The 12,036-nt window shown below is 42.6% G+C and overlaps 1 protein-coding gene across 1 annotated transcript in view; it reads left to right on the top strand.

Moving 5' to 3' along the window:
- Positions 1 to 12,036, top strand: part of LOC124037758 (leucine-rich repeat-containing protein 7-like) — a 169,206-nt gene that overhangs the window by 93,973 nt on the left and 63,197 nt on the right. The window contains 7 exon segments of the mRNA XM_046352775.1: positions 1,288 to 1,403; positions 2,382 to 2,451; positions 2,572 to 2,671; positions 5,836 to 5,960; positions 6,044 to 6,173; positions 6,176 to 6,237; positions 11,792 to 11,903. Coding sequence (XP_046208731.1) covers positions 1,288 to 1,403; positions 2,382 to 2,451; positions 2,572 to 2,671; positions 5,836 to 5,960; positions 6,044 to 6,173; positions 6,176 to 6,237; positions 11,792 to 11,903 — 715 coding nt within the window.

The following is a 12,036-nucleotide window of genomic DNA, read 5'->3' as shown; positions in this document are numbered from 1 at the left end:
GTCTGTCTGTCCCACACCAATAACCTCACACTGATCCTATACACACATACACATACAGTGGAGTTTGAAATGATTCAATCCCTTGATAAAGATGAGCGAAACAGGTCCGATGACATGGGAACCAGATACACCAATGGTGGGTTAGGCCTTCGAAAGAACAATGCATATGCAGAACATACCTCATCCGTACTGTAAAATGTGGTGCTGGATAGTTGATGTTATGAGGCTATTTTGTTACCACTGGTCCTGGGATCCTTGTTAAGGTCAATGTCATCATGAACTTTACCAAGAGCGATTGTATTAGTATAAAACAAATATAATTTTTTATATGTTTTTTGAGCATACAATATACACTACATCACCAAAAGTATGTGGACACCTGCTCGTTGAACATCTCCTTCCAAAATCATGGGCATTAATATGGAGTTGTTCCCCCCTTTGCTGCTATAACAGCCTTCACTCTTCTGGGAAGGCTTTCCACTAGATGTTGGAACATTACTGCGGGGACTTCCATTCAGCCACAAGAGCATTAGTGAGGTCCGCCATTGATGTTGGGCGATTAGGTCTGGCTTGAAGTCGGGCTTTCCAATTCACCCCAAAGGTGTTCCATGGGGTTGAGGTCAGGGCTCTGTGCAGGCCAGTCAAGTTCTTCCACACCGACCGTACTTTGTGCAGGGGGGCATTGTCATGCTGAAACAGGAAAGGGCTTTCCCCAAACTGTTGCCAAAAGGTGGGAGAACAGAATCATCTAGAATGTCATTGTATGCTGTAGCTTTAAGATTTCCTTTCACTGGAACTAAGGATCCTAGCCCGAACCATGAAAAACAGCCCCAGACCATCATTCCTCCTCCACCAAACTTTACAGTTGGCACTCTGCATTGGGACAGGTACTGTTCTCCTGTCATCCGCCAAACCCAGATTCGTCCAACGGACTGCCAGGTGGTTAAGCATGATTCATCACTCCAAAGAATGCGTTTCCACTGCTCCAGAGTCCAATGGAGGCGTACTCGATTTTATACACCTGTCAGCAACGGGTGTGGCTGAAATAGCCAAATCCACTAATTTGAAGGAGTGTCCACATACTTTTGTGTATATATAGTGTATCTCAGTATTTGTGTTATTTATTTTACACTGTCTTTTTTGCTCGTCTTTATCAGGGGAACCAATAATTCCAGACCCCACTGTACACTCACACACAATGCATGTATTTCTGTAATTGATATGGTTTGGTGAAAGGAAGATGGAAAGTGATCATTGAAATGTATGCTTGCATCCCTTTTGTTGCAGATTGGGAACTGTAAGAATGTGACAGTCATGTCGTTGCGCTCCAATAAGCTGGAGTTTCTACCTGACGAAATTGGGCAGATGACCAAGCTACATGTTCTCAATTTAAGCGACAATAGGTTACTATTGGTTAATACACACACACACACACACACACACACACACACACACACACACACACACACACACACACACACACACACACACACACACACACACACACACACACACACACACACACACACACACACACACACACACACACACACACACACACACACACACACACACACACACACACAGTGAATCCATATGTTCCTCACACTCTCCTTGATAAGGAAACAGCTTAATACTGTAGGCTTGTGTTGTGTGTCTATTTATTTACATAGCGCGTAGGTGGAATGGGACATTCTTCTGAGGAGTTTATATAAACTAGTGGTTATTATTTAGCTAATGGCCCATTAAGATAGCTGCACAACATTAGAAAGCACTTCCCCTGCCCCCGGGCTAATTAAGCTCTTTATGAGATGTTTAGTTGCTCTGCCAGTGATTTACTGGATCCAAGGTAATTAAACCATACTATCACTAAATACACGGCACCCATTAGGCAGACCTGTGTCCACACGCGACACCACAGAGCTGAGCGTTCAACCACATAGGCTTCCTCAGAACGAGGATCCAGTCACTCCAACACTGACAGGTTTCTGTTGTCAAAGTGAAGTTCACTGAGCGTGTTGCCACGGTAACTTACTTTTTCCCCTTTGTGTGTTGGTTAACGTTCCTGTGTGGTGGGTGTCAGTCAGTCAGAGGCAGGCAGGCTGTGATTGTCTTTGGCAGAGGAATAGTCTTGGCTTTTCACATTGGACTATATGTCGATCTGTGTCCTTGAACACATCAGAACACAATGTGCCTCTTACACACTCTGTGGAGAATGATGTGAAGTTGAGCTCAAGCCACTTGTCTGAATTATTTCCATATAATCACTTCTCACTTTTAATCGCAAATTAAGTAACCCTTTGAAGTTTAATAAACACAAATATGTACTCAATTAGATGATATGCCTTCTTACTCCCTATTTTGTCTTCTCCCTTACACAGATTAAAAAACCTTCCGTTCACTTTCACAAAACTAAAAGATCTTGCTGCTCTTTGGCTATCAGACAATCAGGTAAATATGATCTTATGTGTTGTTTTCTTGGGAAGAAATTACATTTACTGATACATTCTAATGATGTAATACCTGTGTATCAGCGGTACTTGAAGAGTTAATGATGTGTGCTGTGTGCAGTCCAAGGCCCTGATCCCTCTCCAGACCGAGGCCCATCCAGAGACCAAGCAGAGGGTCCTCACCAACTACATGTTCCCTCAGCAACCACGACATGATGAGGGTGAGGTAGAAATGACATGTAACACATGCTGACATGAGGGGAAATCCTGACAGCCAACTATTCCCTCAAAGTGGATGTAGTACTATTATCAAATCAAATGTTATTAGTCACTTGCGCCAAATACAACAGGTGTAGACCTTACAGTGGAGTTTTTGACCATTTTTAGGGCCTTCCTCTGACACTGCCTGGTATAGAGGTCCTGGATGGCAGGAAGCTTGGCCCCAGTGATGTACTGGGCCGTACGCACTGCCCTCTGGTGCAGCTGTAGAACCTTTTGAGGATCTGAGGACCCATGCCAAATCTTTTGTCTCCTGAGGGGGAATAGGTTTTGTCGTGCCCGCTTCACAACTTTTATTATATTGTGGAAAATACAACATTACAGTTGGACCTTAATTTGACCAAAGAAAATGTCTCAACAATATGAAACAAACAGCTTCTTAAATAGGCTTCCAATAATAACAAGTATATACAATAATAATAGTAAATAAATAAAAGTTTGAAAATTCCATCAAACCTGACTAGCACACAGTCCATGTTGCCGTGCCAACTGTGGTGGATATTATAAAATAAGGATTTGCTGGAGACCAAATTAAGGTTCTTTATATCTGAGCTCAGAGGGAACAACAGAGTAACACTGCACAGTGTAGACAGTCAGAATTCTGAAGCATTGGGTGATAAGCAAATATCTTTATAGTTTCCTGTTATTGGTCGGGACTGTCAGTTCTCCTTTTATACAAGGACACATGAGCAAGCTGGTTCGCAACACAGGATGATTCTCCCGAGAACAGGAGATTATAATAGGATAGTTTCACAAGGTTAGTCACATGCTCAGTTATGTGGACACATACAGTTAAAATTTCCAGTTACACAACATTCTTATCATCTTTGTCCACTACAATATTGAAACCTGTCCCCAAGGACATTGTCTTGTCGGCTTCTTTTCACTATACTCTTTCTCTTCTAACTTTAGTTTTACTTAAATGAAAAATATCTTCACAATCAACAGTAGCCTAGGCCAAGACTCCTTTCTCTCTCTCTCTCTCGTTCTCTCTCTCTCTCTCTCTCTCTCTCTCTCTCTCTCTCTCTCTCTCTCTCTCTCTCTCTCTCGTTCGTTCTCTCTCTCTCTCTCTCGTTCGTTCTCTCTCTCTCTCTCGTTCTCTCTCTCTCTCGTTCGTTTTCTCTCTCTCTCGTTCGTTCTCTCTCTCTCTCGTTCGTTCTCTCTCTCTCTCGTTCGTTCTCTCTCTCGTTCGTTTCTCTCTCTCGTTCGTTCGTTCTCTCTCTCGTTCGTCCGTTCTCTCTCTCGTTCGTTCGTTCTCTCTCTCGTTCGTTCTCTCTCTCGTTCGTTCTCTCTCTCGTTCGTCTCGTTCGTTCGTTCTCTCTCTCGTTCGTTCGTTCTCGTTCGTCTCGTTCGTTCTCTTTCTCTCTCTCGTTCGTTCGTTCTCTCTCTCGTTCGTTCGTCTCGTTCTCTTCTCTCTCGTTCTTTCTCTTCGTTCGTTCTCTTCTCTCTCTCGTTCGTTCTCTCTCTCTCGTTCGTTCGTCTTCTCTCTCTCTCGTTCTCTCTCTTTCGTTCTCTCTCTCTCGTTCTCTCTCTCTCTCGTTCGTTCTCTCTCTCTCTCTCTCTCTCTTCTCTCTCGTTCTCTCTCTCTCGTTCTCTCTCTCTCTCTCTCGTTCTCTCTCTCTCTCTCGTTCTCTCTCTCTCTCTCTCTCGTTCTCTCTCTCTCTCTCGTTCTCGTTCTCTCTCTCTCTCTCGTTCTTCTCTCTCGTTCTCTCTCGTTCTCTCTCTCTCTCTCGTTCTCTCTCTCTCTCGTTCTCTCTCTCTCTCGTTCTCTCTTCTCTCTCTCTCTCTCTCTCTCTCTCTCTCTCTTCTCTCGTTTCTCTCTCTCTCTCTCGTTCTCTCTCTCTCTCTCTCGTTCTCTCTCTCTCGTTCTCTTCTCTCTCGTCTCTCTCTCTCTCTCGTTCTCTCTCTCTCTCTCTCGTTCTCTCTTCTCTCTCTCTCTCTTCTCTCTCTCTCTCGTTCTCTCTCTCGTTCTCTCTCTCTCTCGTTCTCTCTCTCTCTCTCTCGTTCTCTCTCTCTCTCTCTCGTCTCTCTCTCTCGTTCTTCTCTCTCTCTCTCTCTCTCGTTCTCTCTCTCTCGTTCTCTCTCTCTCTCTCTCTTCTCTCTCTCTCTCTCGTTCTCTCTCTCTCTCTCTTGTCTCTCTCTCTCTCTCTCTCGTTCTCTCTCTCTCTCTCTCTCGTTCTCTCTCTCTCTCTCTCGTCTCTCTCTCGTTCTCTCTCTCTTCTCTCTCTCTCTCTCTCTCTCTCTCTCTCTCTCTCTCTCTCTCTCTCTCTCTCTCTCTCTCTCTCTCGTCTCTCTCTCTCGTTCTCTCTCTCTCTCTCGTTCTCTCTCTCTCTCTCGTCTCTCTCTCTCTCGTTCTCTCTCTCTCTCTCGTTCTCTCTCTCTCTCTCGTTCTCTCTCTCTCTCTCTCTCGTTCTCTCTCTCTCGTTTTCTCTCGATCTCTCGTTCTCTCTCTCTCGTTTTCTCTCGATCTCTCGTTTTCTCTCGATCTCTCTCTCTCTCTCTCTCTCTCTCTCTCTCTCTCTCTCTCTCTCTCTCTCTCTCTCATTCTCTCGTCTCTCTCTCGTTCTCTCTCTCTCTCTCTCTCTCTCTCTCTCTCGTTCTCTCTCGTCTCTCTCTCGTTCTCTCGTCTCTCTCTCTCTCTCCTCAACAGCAGACACACGTGAGGTGAGCAGCCGGAAGCAGTTTCAGCTGTACATAAGCTATGCGCTTTATTGAGTTGCAACTGGCTGACACAGATTATAAGCGTGTGCAGTTATCATCAACTCACACATTAAATTAACAGATGACGGGTCAAATCAGGTCCGGTCGGTAAATCCATTTTAATTGCACATACTTGAGACCCGTGGCAATTATATCAGACCCGACCCAGATCCGAACAGAAGTCAGCGTTTATGAGCCGTAGACGCTTGCGACTGCTCGGATCTCGGAATTTCAGGTCTGTTGAACCTGTGAAGACCTCTACTTTGAGGGAGTTGACAGTTGGTTAGGTTATGTGCCAGTGCACTGTATGCTGGTGGTGAAGTGAGCATGTCAGAATCGCATCAGTGTGAGACCAGTGCACAGTAAGTCAGTGACACCTCCCTGTCTCTCTGCCCATCCTCCGTAGACTACCAGTCAGACAGTGACAGTTTCAACCCCACCTTATGGGAGGAGCAGCGTCAGCAGAGGATGACTGTGGCCTTTGAGTTCGAGGAGAAGAAGGAGGAAGAGGACAACTCTGGAAAAGTCAAGGTTTCATAGGACTTTTTGTTGAGCGTTTCTCACTGTTCTTATTTTGTTATTCCCGCTTATTTTTGCCCGTCCTCTCTGTCCAGGTTGAGATCAATCTGAAGCGCTACCCCACACCGTACCCAGAGGACTTGAAGAACATGGTGAAGTCAGTACAGAACATGGTGGGCAAGAACCAGCAGCCCCTCAGCATTAACTGCTCTGGTACCAATATGGAGTCACGAAAAAAGAACAGTATGAGCCCCCCTGGCCCATGCCCCCCAAAGAGGTAACAGGCCAGGTCACACCACACACCCAGAGACCCACACATACCATCTCTCTATCTCTTGCTCTCTCGCTCTCTCTCTCATTCATATATATATATGTGTGTGTGTGTGTGTGTGTGTGTGTGTGTGTGTGTGTGTGTGTGTGTGTGTGTGTGTGTGTGTGTGTGTGTGTGTGTGTGTGTGTGTGTGTGTGTGTGTGTGTGTGTGTGTGTGTGTACAAAAACAAATTCATAGATTATACATTTTTGGATGAATGGGATAAATATGTTTCACTCAGAGTGTCCTGTTCCAGGTGATGGAGAGAGAGATGAAAGAGAGAGAAAGAGAGTTCAACAAGACTCAGATGACAGAGCAGGGTGTAATCCACAATTCTGCCATCGACATCCCAAAGCAAGGACAAGGAGGATCTGACTGAGAGCTCAGAGGTACAGGAACAATCTCTTTGTGGACATGTTATTAAGAAGGTTGTACTTATTACACTCTTGTAACACCAGGAAAACAAACTAAACAACAGTTTGTATTGGGCACGATGCGGGAGGGAGTAATGACATAAATGTTTACACTGCAGCCTCAAGGTTCTTTCAGGCGATTATGTCAGATTTTGTTGTCCTCAGTTGCCTCTGTTTCAACGTGAGAGTTCCTGTAGAGGTGAGACCAGTTGTACTGAACGTAATTTCGAAAGATATAGATTAATGTAGGCTCAGCCCACTGGGCGCAGACGTCAGTTGTCAACTAATGTGAAATCAACCAAAAATGTGAACGACTGGCTCGATTCGGTCTTGTGTAGCAAAATTTGAAATGGTGTTTTTTAGATTGGATAAAAGTAGAGACTAGGAGGTTGAAAATGGTATATCATACACTACAGTTGAGGAACAATGGAAAAGTGATTCTGCTTTGAAAGTTGATAAACTTGTAACCCCACTTTGACCCTTGAATGTTTAGGTACACCTACTGGACAGCCCTTTGTTGTCTACACTCATTCCGCATTGTTCACACCCTATTAAGCCTTAGGCCCACCCTTCTCTTTAAGGATTCCACGTGAGGCCATGTTCTGAACAGTGGGTATGGTAGTGTACAACCAAAGATTTCAAGACTAAAGGCTGGTTTATACTAGACATGTCTACAGTTGTTGCAGTGACATCATGAACATTCTATTGTCGTCCGACATCCAACTTGTCATTGTCGTTATGTAAAGGTATAAACACAAAAACAACAGGCTGCAAGATGGTCCAAAATAGCATAACTGGTGTATTTTAACACCAATAAACCCATCCGTTTAAAAATGAATTTAGTGTATGTCAATCTAGTAAACAAGGTAACTAAAAGCAACGTTCTAAACAATGTTTTGGTTTGTTTCTAGCTTGTTAATAAAAGCAGGGCATTCTACCGGAGACTTTTAGAACTTGGACACTGTCTCGTTGGCCTAACGTTAAATCCTAATGTGTCTTTCGTGCAGGTCATGTTGTTCTTCACATTAACATCCCTGCTAAACACAAACTATATCAAGTAAAATCAAAGTTTATTTGTCACGTTCACAGAATACAGAAGGTGTAAACGGTACAGTGAAATGGTTACTTGTGGAGTATTTTGTTTAGACATGAAGCTAGCTTGCTATACAATGAATCATAATCTAAAATCATAATGTTACTACCATGCATGAATCTACAGATAGCTAAAGCTATCCAACTAGCTAGGTTCAATGTTAGCTAGGTTCAATGTTAGCTAGCTAGCATTAGGCTATAACTAGCAATGCAAATGTCTCTGAGATATGAGTAATGTTACTACACAGATCATACATGTAACTTTTGAAACGTACAATGTCTGAAAATGTAGCTATATTGATTATGGATGAACGCTTCTCCCTCTGCCACAGATGCCATGGTTGCCCACGACAGCCTTCTTCTGTGTTCTCTTTCGACTCCCTCCGCATTTGTAATCAAACTCCTGAATTTCCTCCATTTCCTTAGCTATCATTCTCTGCTTTCACCAGGCATTCCACTGATTTCAAAACTCGGGCCTCCAGAAAGTGGAGAGCCTTAGCAACACTTTTGCAGTTCTTCGTGATGTCTTTCAAAAAAGCCACTTTAGAAAAATGACACATTTACACATACTTAGCAGCTCATGTTATAGACAGAAGCGCACTACATGGCAGACTAATCCGATCTCATCTCCTGGCATGTTCAGCCTATCCATTATCTCAACCAATCATGGCTAGCTGGAAGGTTCCTGTCTTTTTCCATGGCTAAGCCAACTAGGCTCGTAATTTAACAATGCGTATTCGCAGGCATACACATTTGTTATTAAGGTGCATGAAAGTTCACGTGTTCCAGAAGGCATTTCTGTCCAAAGGCGCATTTGGATTCAAATAAATAAATAAATAAATATTGCGTTCATTGCCTCTCCTGTGAAGGCGTATTTTCCTGAAACGAGTCACAAATGTCACCCTGTCATTGACTTTAGGTACAAACGTTGGTGAAAAATATAGTAAATTCCCTTACGTTGATAACTTTTTGCAAATCCAATCAGTTTTCCACATTGATTCTACATCATCGAATTTCATTTTTGGGTTGAAATGACATGGAAACAACATTGATCCAACCAATTTTTGCCCACTGGGAGGGTTCAGTGTTTTTGACATACTGCCAGGCATGACAGAGCTTGAGAGGATGATGTATTAAATCCAGGGCCATGGAAGCTTTTAGAGGTGATGTGAATAAAACCTGCAGAGATCATAGGATCCTTTCATCTGGAAGCCTCAAAGCCTCCATGATGGCCTCAACTGGGTCTTTGTTAAATCGTTAGCTCTCTTTCTCTGAATACGCAGAGGAGTTAGTGTCTGCTGAGGTGCTGTTTTCATTGTAACCTGGCGCTGAAGTTTTGGCTGTGATAAGGCTAGAGAAATACTGTACCATGAACAGCAGAGGCTGTTGAACAAACAGAGCAAAGGTCCGTGTTAAATGTCAATGGTATTCCGAGGCTAGATCTGAATAGGTAATCTCTAAACGCCTGTTCCCAGAGTCAAGTGGCCAGCATCTGGAGCTGAATAAAGCAGGACATACAATATGTACTGTCTCTTGTGTATCTTTTTACGGTCATTTCTTTGTAAGCTCAGGCCATCGTGATTGGTGGGGTTAAGTCTTGATTTACATAAATGTGTTCCGCAGGGGTTGATACTAGGACCTGTTCTTTTCACTATTTATATAAATGCTATTGGTCAATCGGTTAAAAAAAAATGTTTTTTAATATATATGTGGATGATACTATTATGTACACAATTGCCTGAGTGCTGACCTGGCTGTGACTAGGCTACAGTCTGATTTTGCACTTGTGCAGGATCCCTTACTGATTTTATAACTCATACTTAATACAGGCAAAACTAAATACGTGTTGTTTTCAAGTTTTCGCAAGATTGTCTCAGATGGATTACATCTTTACTCATCGAATGGTTCTATAATCGAACGAGTCCCTGCATACAAATACCTTGGTATTTGGATTGACAATGATTGATCGTTTTAAAAACATACGACTGAGCTTTAAAGTGAGCTTTTTTACATTTTTAACAGAGACTGTTCTTGTCTCTCTCTAGTCAGCAGGAAACAGATTGTGCTGTCAACCTTTCTACCTGTTCTTGATTATGGTGATACTATTTATTAAAGTGCAGCTGCCTCTACTCTTAAGCCCTTGGGTGCTGTTTTTCATAGCGCCCTTCATTTTATTACTCTTCGCTGTATTCTTTAATAGAAGGTTGACTGGACCTCTTCGAAGTCACGTAGATCACATCATTACACTCTTGTTGTTTACAAAGCCCTGCTCCACAAACTTTCCACTTAACATCTCTATTAAGATTTAAAATGACAAGTTATCAAACTTGTTCACAGGGTTGGTTAACTTTGGAGACTCCTTTTGGTGTCTAGAGAGTTAGGCGAATCAGCCTATAATTTCCAACCACCTTATGTGTGGAATGATCTACAGTACACAATTGGTGCCTTTACTGCATTTCAGACGGTTGTTAGAGGACATTTTTACTGAAGAATGTGTCTTTTTTTTTCTGATTGTGTTTTTATTTTTGCCTATTGTTGTGTATAATAATGTGTATTTTGTTGTGCATGTGAATGTGTAGTTTAATGTGTTTGTTGTATTTTGATGTGTATTGTGATGCTTGAAAAGAGACCTTGGTTGCAGCATTGACTCCATGTCAAAATAAAGGTTAAATATTTTTTAAATATCAGGGTTGCAATAATCAGGGTGCAATAATCAGGGGTGCAAATACATTTATGCTGGTTGTTAGTCCTTTTAACATAGATTTAAGTTAAGATGATATGGGGATTTTTTTATGTATTTTTTACCTGTAAGATAAACATAGAAATAGAATCCCTTTTCCAGTAGAAATAGGTTCCAAGGTGTCAGCTAGAAACAATGTATTTTCATTAAAGCTGGAAGGTCCTCCTGTGCTTGGCAAACTCTGCTATATCGCTACCAGTTTGTACACAGCTGTTTGTTATGAGTTAATCAAGCATTCATTTGAGATGTGGTCAAAGCATCGAGCCTGCCTTGTCAATTACTCCCAGGCACAGAGAAGGTGTTGGTCAATTATGGAAACATAACCTTGGGAGTGATTTAAGGTGGCATTTTTACCCAAAGCAGAAAACGGTGCAGCTGTCAAATTGGACTGAATCACTTTGAATACTTGAAACGGAGGTGTATATATATCAAATTGAGCTTTGAATGCAACCGTTACACGACAGCATCGTTGCGTGTCATTTAAATTCTGCACTGAACATGCTAAACCTTCATAGTAGTGCCATCATAGATATGGATTGTATTCCTTATGAAATTATAGCTTTTACAACATATACCGCACGACTATTGGAAATTGTTGCAGCTTCTTTTACACTTGCGCCACATTTGCATTGTAAAAATGACAGAGACAGGAAATGGAGTGAGATTCAGGTCAGTAAGACGCTGCTGTGTAGTGGGTGTTCTTGGGATGTGGTTCCTGGGGATTGCCAGGCAACCTGGGCTGGTGGTGTCTCCTCGCTCAGCAACCTCAGCCTGCCCTGTGGGAGAACAGTGAGCAGAGCAGGGCTGCAGATGTGGGACATCAGGTGTGGGAAGCAGGCTCTCCTGTAGCAAACAGCTGGCCTTCAGGGCACTAAGATAGTAGGAAGTCAGAGATAGGACATGCTCCAGTGGACCCCACTGAGAAATAGAGAAAATATATCAGTTCCTGTAGACACTATGAGTGCAATATATACAAGCAGTACAATTTTTATTTAAATTGTTTTATTTTACCTTTATTTAACTAGGCAAGTCAGTTAAGAACAGATTCTTATTTTCAATGACGGCCTGGGAACAGTGGGTTAACTGCCTTGTTCAGGGGCAGAACGACAGATTTGTACAATAATTAACAGTTATGTACGATATTTGTGTCCTTTAGTTAGTTCCTCCCTCAGGAACCTCACCAAAATTGTTGAGTTAAGTCGATAAGGTGTTAAAGACGCTGTGTGTATGTGTGTGTGTTTTTATGTTTCTGTCTTTTGTTGTGTAATAACACATTTTTCTTCTCAGGACTCTATGGGCGGCTCTCCGAATGACATCCGTATCTCTGATATGAGGCCCACCCTGGTGGAACCGGCCATGTACAAACCAAAAGTTGTATTACTGGGGAAAGACAAGAAAGGTAGGCCCCAAACTTTTGTCGCTGGTATTCTAATTCAGTACAAACACAACCAATATCATTTAAGGATATGCAATAACTGTCCTCTGTTCCCCTATCTGAATGCTGTAATTTAGTCTATCAGTGATGTTAGAGC

The sequence above is a fragment of the Oncorhynchus gorbuscha genome, linkage group LG06 (assembly GCF_021184085.1).
Source record: "Oncorhynchus gorbuscha isolate QuinsamMale2020 ecotype Even-year linkage group LG06, OgorEven_v1.0, whole genome shotgun sequence".
Classification (NCBI taxonomy): domain Eukaryota; kingdom Metazoa; phylum Chordata; class Actinopteri; order Salmoniformes; family Salmonidae; genus Oncorhynchus; species Oncorhynchus gorbuscha.
Note: the sequence above shows the minus strand (reverse complement) of the source record. Positions and strands in the feature narration are given on the sequence as shown.